The sequence below is a fragment of the Tympanuchus pallidicinctus genome, unplaced genomic scaffold (genome assembly GCF_026119805.1).
Source record: "Tympanuchus pallidicinctus isolate F22 unplaced genomic scaffold, pur_lepc_1.0 scaffold43, whole genome shotgun sequence".
Taxonomy (NCBI): Eukaryota; Metazoa; Chordata; class Aves; order Galliformes; family Phasianidae; genus Tympanuchus; species Tympanuchus pallidicinctus.
In genome coordinates, this window is record NW_026294762.1 from 569,930 (window position 1) to 576,989 (window position 7,060).

The window sequence follows — 7,060 nt, forward strand, 5'->3', positions numbered from 1 at the left end:
ATCTCCTCAGAACTCCGTTTTCAGCTTAAAGCACCGTTCACCAATTGCTGAGTTTGATGGCAAAGACACAGTTTCCTTCTGACTCTTCTGTGTTCCCTCCCTTTTAGGAACAGGCCTGTCAGCGGAGATGGAAAACTACGTGCATCTCCATGAGAAGCCGGAGGGTAGAAAGTTCAGTGATAATGACTTTCCCACTCCCAAAGATTGTGCTGAGGTAACGTTCTGCCTTGCTGAGGATCTTGTCCACGGCATCAGCAGGAAATGTCTGTGAGCAAGGGGAGTGCGAGGGCAGCAGATCCAGCCCTCCTGGCTGGAGGACCGCAAGGCCTTCTTACCAAACGCCCATGCCCCCACCTGCAGTCCATCTCCCAGAGCCCTCTCTTGCCATCCTGCCCCACGCAGTGACGGAAGCTGATGCTGCCAGCTTTCCTACAGGCTCTGCTGCCCAGCATCTCTGCAGAGCTGCTCTCCCTGCACTGGAGTGCTCAGTGTGGCATCTCTTCCCTCCCCTGCTTCCACCCACAGTTGTTTGGAGGATACCTCAGGCCTGCTGAGAGGATGGACGTCGTCCTCACAGCCCTTCAAGCGCTGGTTGACTCCAGCATCTATGACAAGGAGGCGGCCTGCAGTGTGATGGCCGTGGCCATGGAAGACCACGCCTTCTGGATGCCAGATGTAAGCCCCTTTTGGCCACTGCCCCATCCTTGAGCCCTTTCAGGCGCTGTTTTTCCCTCCCCAGCCGAGGCCTCTGGGGCTCCTGAAGCCGTTCTCAGCGATGGGAAGTGCAGTGGTTTCAGCGGCACCTGTGCTAATGGTTTTGGTCTGTTCTCGCGTGTGTCCCCTTCAGAAAGCCCAGTTCATGACCTTCATCCGCAAGAACTTGAGGAGCATCACCACAAAGGCAGCGCGGCACTGCCTGGACTCCCTGCTGCTCCTTCTGACCAGCCAGATGCCCACGGAAGAAGTCAGGAGCCTGCTGAAGTCCTCTCCACCAAGCGACAGGTACTGTCCTCAGCAGCCTGGAGGGCTTCTTCCAGGTGCCCTCCTGCTCGCCCAGGGCTCTCCAAGCAACGTGGGCCTGCAGGGTTTTAGCTGTGCTAAGGTAGCTCTGCCTACAATGTATTTGGGCTTGCAGCAACGCCCTGGACCCGTGGGAGGTGATGCTCTGCATGCCGCAGACCTTGGAGAAGGTCTTGAAGGAGGTGACCAAGGGCTCACAGCTGAGCAGGCTGGTAGAAGGAGTCACAGAAGACACCTGTATCCTCTTCTTGGCTGTGAGTTAATGGAGAACATTTTGCTGCCCTTCGGGGCTGCGTGTGCCCCTGCAGGCTCTCACCTGGCTATGTCTATGTTTCAGCTAATGGCAAAGAGTGAAGATAATGAGGACTTTTTTGGTGACCTGCGCCACCTCAAGACTTTTCTGAAGCATCCAAGCGTGGAGATGCACAGCGTGGTGCTCAGAGGGCTTGTCGTACTCTCCGAGACACGGGAGAAGGTGAGTGGGGCGTTGTCAACCAAAGCGGCACTGGGCTTCTTGGGCAGCGACGGGAGAAGGGTGACGGTCACGGTGGGGCCTGCTGGCTTTGAGGAGCTTTGAGGATGGGACGTCAAAGCCCAGTAAAGTCAGCTTTTACCGTGGGCTAGTTGTCACCTACCAGAGCAGGTTGCCCCTGGCCCCATCCGTCCTGGCCTTGGGTACCTCCAGGGATGGGGTACCTACTTCTCTGGGCAGCCTCACCGCCCTCTGAGAAAAGGATTTCCCCATTGGCCTTGCGACTGCCGTGCCCGCTGCCAGCAAGTGAAGCAGGAGACTGGAGCTCAGAGACGGGAGCCTTTTGCCCAGGCGGTCGTTCCCGCATCAGACAAAGGAACTTGCGTTTCCTACAGGCAAGAAAAATGCGGGTGGTGCTGCCAGAGATCATGGCCACCCTGCAGGATGCCAGCGCAGACATCAAGATGAAGGCCCTGTTTGTCATTCAAAACATCATGGGCTGCGTGAAGAGGAAGGAGGCCAGCTCCATCGCCGTGCAGCACGCCGAGAAGCTCCTGCCTCTCTTTGTCGATGTAAGTGAAGCTGCTGCAGGAGGCAGAGCCCTCGCAGGGCACTCTGCAGTGCCCCCGCCTCTGGCCCAGCTGTGTGGGCAGCACTCGCATCGGGCCCTCTCCCCTCCCCGCTCCTCCTGGGGCTCCTTCCGAGCAGTGGGACGGCTGTGGGCCCTCGGAGAGCCCCGCGCCCAGCATCTGCTCCCCACCCTTGGCTTCCGGCCCTCCGTGCCTCCTCCGCTGCCTGTGCAAGGCCAGGCCAGGCCTGGTCCCCACGCACGGTGCAGGAAGGCCCGCAGGCGCTGCGTGCCACGGAGGCCGTGTGAAGGCGGCCCGGCCTCCTCGTGCTAGAATTCTCTTCCTTCCTCCCTCCCTCCCAGGAGTCCAGTGCCGTGCAGGTGTCCTCCATCCGTCTCTACAGAGACATGGTGCAGGCCGTGGTCTGGTGCCACCGGAGCAGAATGAAGGGGACGGTGCGCAGAGGCCTGGTCCCACTGCACCTTCGGATGCACGATGAGAACCAGGACGTGGCCCAGGTACAGTTTTCCGCCCCACCGAGGGCACGTGACACCGTTTGGGTGCTGTGGGTGCCAGGGTGCGTGGCTGCTGCCCGAGGCCCGGAGGACAGGCCCAGCTCCCTGCCGTTCCTTGCACCGGAGCAGGCGGCGGGGTCGTGCATCCACAGCCTGGGCTCCGAGCTCTGCTACCCGCAGCCTGGGTGTCGAAGGCCTGGGACAGAGCCAGCTGGGAGCCCAGCGTTGTGCTGGGTGACCACGGAGGGGCTGCGGCTCCGTGTCTCTGTGTGGCCATCACGCCCTGCTGTCCGTGTTCTGTTCCCTTCCCACAGCGTGCTGGGAAAAGGCTCCCGGCCCTGGCAAGAGGAGGGCGATGCCGGGTCTCCTTCCTCGGGCCTTGGTGCCATCTCCCAGCTTCTGCTTCCTCACAGGCTGCCAGGGGAGCCATTGTACAAACGGCCCGTCTCCTGCGCTGGAACGACCTCCTGGAGCTGGCTGAGAAACAGGAGACGTGGAGGATCGCGCAGTGCTTGGTAAGGAGAGCCCCAGAGCCCAGAGCAACAGGAACAGCGCGGGGAGCTGGGGAGCATCTGCAATCCCCATGTTCTTATGCTTTCTCCAGCTGCAGCGGGACCAGAGCAGGGCAGAGGAATACCTGCAGCAGAGCCAGCCCTACCTGCAGGACCCTCAGGCCGCCGTGCGAGTGGAGGCCGTGAGGTTCATTGGTGAGCCACAGCCCCTTTGTCCCTCTTGGCAGTGGTTGGCGGTCCCAGCCACTGCCCTGTGGCCCTAAGAGCCCCTTGAGTGGGTGCCAGGGTCCTGCTGCCTTGCTCAGGCCGCCCTCGGCCACTCTCGTTGCTGGGGAGCAGTGCGGCTCTGCTGCTGGCAGCAGATCTGATGGGTGCTCTGTGCCTAGGGCTTGCTGCACGCTACTCAAGGGACCTGAGCGAGAAGCAGCGACAGGACATCATCACGGGTAAGTGAGGGCTGTGGTGTGTGTACTGAGGCTGGGGGCAGAGACTCCCATGCCTCGCTCTCCTCCCAGGAAATTCTTGGGGCAGAGGGCGATACAAAACCACAGAGTCCTAGAAAGGTTGACTTTCAAGCGACCTTAAGGATCTCAGAACCAGGGAATCCTAGAGAGATGGGACCAGAAGGGACCTGAGAGATCACGCAGTCACGAGATCCTAGAATAATTCAGTGGAAAGGGAGCTCAAAGGTGGTACAACCATGAAATCCCAGAGTGGGAGAATGGTTCGGTTGGAAAGAACGTTTAAGGCCATCCTGTGCCAACCCCGTACTGTGTCCTGGATGCCCCTGGACACAGGATCAGGCTGCCAAGGCCTCCATCCAACCTGGCCTTGACCACCTCAACGGGTAGGGAACCCGCATGTTTTCTGGGCTGCCTGTGCCCTGTAAGGAAAGGCCTCCCTGCCCTGTAAGGAAAGAATTCTGTCCTAAGTCAGAGTCCGAGGAAAGGGCAGCAAGGCTGATATTGTGGTGGGAGCCCAAGCTCGATGAAGAGGGAGATGATATCATGTCATTGTCTGTGATGTCTGCTGGCAGTAGAATGTCTGGAGAGGAAAGTCTTGGGGAGATGCCTGGGGTGTGTGAAGGAGAGCCTCCTTTGCAGGATGTGAGAGGAAAGGAGGGAATGTGTCCACCTGCAAACAGGGAAGGACATGTGGGTTATGTGATGCTAATGATCTCAAAGGTCATTTCCAATTGAGATGATTTGGTGATTCTAATGCATTTGGCTCTTTCCTGATGGGCCGCTCCGTTTGTCCTACCCAGCCTGGGACAGAGACGTGTGGCATTGGAGCGGTCTGCGGAGTTCGCCAGCGATCTCTGCAGATTGCTTCATCCCTGCTCTGTTTCTTCCTGTTGCAGCCCTGGCGCCTTTGGCCCGTGACGCGGAGAGCTCGGTCCAAAGCTTGGCAGTGCAGACCACATTGATCCTCAGAGCGACCACGAGGACAGCGACATCACGACGGGGCCTGCGAGCGCTGTGCTGTCTGTTCCGCTGAGCTGCAGCACTCCTGAGACAGCTCTGTCCCTCGGAGGAGCACAGCAAACCCAGTGCCCTGCTGCCCTTCTCCCTGGGGCGTCCCTGCCCGTTCTCAGCAGGCGCCGCCATTCCCGGCCTCTGCTCCCGGCGGCTGGACGGCGCATCCCTCTGCACCCCCGCGGCCACGGCTGCCCAAGCTGTTGGCTTGGCTGAGCAGCACTGAGTGAAGAGGGATTGTCTCAGGCCGCATCTGCGCACATATACATCATGTGCAATGTAACATGTAATAATGTAATGGGCTGTGTGTAATGGATAACATTACGGATACATATATGTTCAATGTATAGAAACAACCAACCTTCTTCTTGTATATCTTTTTGTATATCTATTTTTATATTTAATAAAATATTTTTATAAATACAACGGTCCCTTCAAACTTGTGGGAGATTTAACCTTTGCTTCCCTGAAACTAATGCAGCAATTTCTGTTTCGGTGGAAATGGCTGCAATTCTAAATGAGTTCTCGTGGTGCTCATCAGAGATGGATTCTCCGTGGGGAAATCATGAGCCAACCCGGTAGCTTTCTCTAATGTCATCACCGGCTGCGTAGTTGGGCGGAGAGCAGTGGGTGTTGCGTCCCTTGTCTTCAGCAAGCTCCCTCAGCTGGCTGTCATCAGTGGCGCTGAGTCTGGCTGGTGGCCTGCAACGGTGCTGGGGCTTTGAGAGGCCTTGGAGGACGGGGGAGGTGCCTGAAGACTGGAGGAGAGCCAATGTCACTGCGGTCTTCAAAAAGGGCAAGAAGGAAGATCCAGGCAGTTATAGGCCAGTCAGCCTCACCTCTGTCCCTGGAAAGGTGATGGAACAGCTGTGCTGGAAGCCATCTCCAGACAACTGGAAGAAAAGGAGGTGATCAGGAGTAATCAGCACGGGTTCACCAGGGGGAGGTTGTGCTTGACCAATCTGGTGGCCTTCTGTGATGTTGTCTCTGGCTGGGTGGATGGAGGGAGAGCAGTGGATGTAGTCTACCTTGATTTCAGCAAGGCTTTTGATACTGTCCCCCACGACATCCTTATAACAAAGCTGAGGAAGAGTGGGACAGTGGAGTGAGTGGACAGTGAGGTGGGTTGAGAACTGGCTGACTGGCAGAGTGCAGAGGGTCGTTGTTGGCGGCGCAGAGTCTGGCTGGAGGCCGGTAACCAGCGGTGTTCCTCAGGGGTCGGTGCTGGGTCCGGTCTTGTTCAACATCTTCATCAATGACCTTGATGAGGGGATGGTGGCCACCCTCAGCAAGTTTGCTGATGATACAAAGTTGGGAGGATTGGCTGACATGCCTGATGGCTGTGCTGACATTCAGTGAGACCTGTACAGGCTGGAGAGCTGGGCAGAAGAAAACCGGGTGAGGTTTAACAAAAGCAAGTGTAGAGTCTTGCATCTGGGGAGGAATAATTGCATGCACCGGTACAGGTTGGGGGATGAGCTGCTGGAGGGGAGCTCTGCAGAGAGGGACCTGGGTGTCCTGGTGGATGACAGGTTGGCCATGAGCCAGCAATGTGCCCTTGTGGCCAAGAGGGCCAATGGCATCCTGGGATGCATTAAAAAGAGCGTGGCCAGCAGGTGGAGGGAGGTGATCCTCCCCCTCTGCTCTGCCCTGCTGAGGCCTCATCTGGAGCACTGCGTCCAGTTCTGGGCTCCCCAGTACAAAACAGACAGGGATCTCTTGGAAAGAGTCCAGCGGAGGACCACAAAGATGGTGAGGGGCCTGGAGCATCTCTGCTATGAGGAAAGGCTGAATGAACTGGGTCTGTTCAGCCTTGAGAAAAGAAGGCTGAGAGGGGACCTGATCCAGTTCTATAAATATCTAAGGTGTGGGGGGCAGAATGGCGAGGCCGGACTCTTTTCAGTGGTGAGTGGAGACAGGACAAGGGGAAACGACCGGAAACTGCAGCATAGGAAGTTCCGCACCAATGTGCGAAGGAACTTCTGTGCAGTGAGGTGAGGAGCACTGGAACAGGCTGCCCAGGGAGGTGGTGGAGTCTCCTGCTCTGGAGATGTTCAAGACCTGCCTGGATGCTGACTTGTGTGACCTGGTGTAGGGAACTGCTTTGGCAGGGGGTTGGACTTGATGAGCTCTGGAGGTCCCTTCCAACCCCTACAATTCTGTGTCATTCTGTGATTCTGTGATTTGGATTGCCCCCATTGCTGCTGATGCCCACAGCTCCTGGCTGCTGTGCTGCTGTTGTGTGTCTCTGCACAGTTCCTACTGGGGCATGAAACCCACAGGAGAGGAGGAGCAGAGAAGCTACAGCCTGCACAAGGAGCTTCTGACGCCTTTTAAGTGGAAGGTTTTTAATGAATAGAAGGAGGCTGTGACTCGTGTTTCATGAGCTCTCGTCCAAACGCCACAGATGAAAGAAACAGTTTGGCAGAGTACGAAATGGCTGCAGGTACGCTAAGAAGCAGCAAGGCAAGTGAAACTGCGTGCAGGCCGCGTTGCC

The 7,060-nt window shown here is 57.4% G+C and overlaps 1 protein-coding gene across 8 annotated transcripts in view; it reads left to right on the forward strand.

The window, feature by feature from the left end:
- LOC128090120 (uncharacterized) overlaps positions 1-4,672 on the forward strand; it is a 52,886-nt gene extending 48,214 nt beyond the window's left edge. For 4 of the 8 annotated variants that reach the window (XM_052702179.1, XM_052702177.1, XM_052702178.1 and 1 more), the window contains exons 8-18: positions 108-214; positions 526-675; positions 848-1,002; positions 1,136-1,274; positions 1,358-1,495; positions 1,888-2,064; positions 2,424-2,579; positions 2,990-3,091; positions 3,181-3,283; positions 3,475-3,534; positions 4,449-4,672. In XM_052702179.1, the coding sequence (XP_052558139.1) occupies positions 108-214; positions 526-675; positions 848-1,002; positions 1,136-1,274; positions 1,358-1,495; positions 1,888-2,064; positions 2,424-2,579; positions 2,990-3,091; positions 3,181-3,283; positions 3,475-3,534; positions 4,449-4,585 (1,424 nt within the window). In that variant the 3' untranslated portion in view covers positions 4,586-4,672. The remainder of the gene's footprint in view (positions 1-107; positions 215-525; positions 676-847; positions 1,003-1,135; positions 1,275-1,357; positions 1,496-1,887; positions 2,065-2,423; positions 2,580-2,989; positions 3,092-3,180; positions 3,284-3,474; positions 3,535-4,448) is intronic. The other 4 variants (XM_052702182.1, XM_052702181.1, XM_052702175.1 and 1 more) reach the window with 3 other exon arrangements.
- The last annotated feature ends 2,388 nt before the right edge of the window (positions 4,673-7,060 follow it).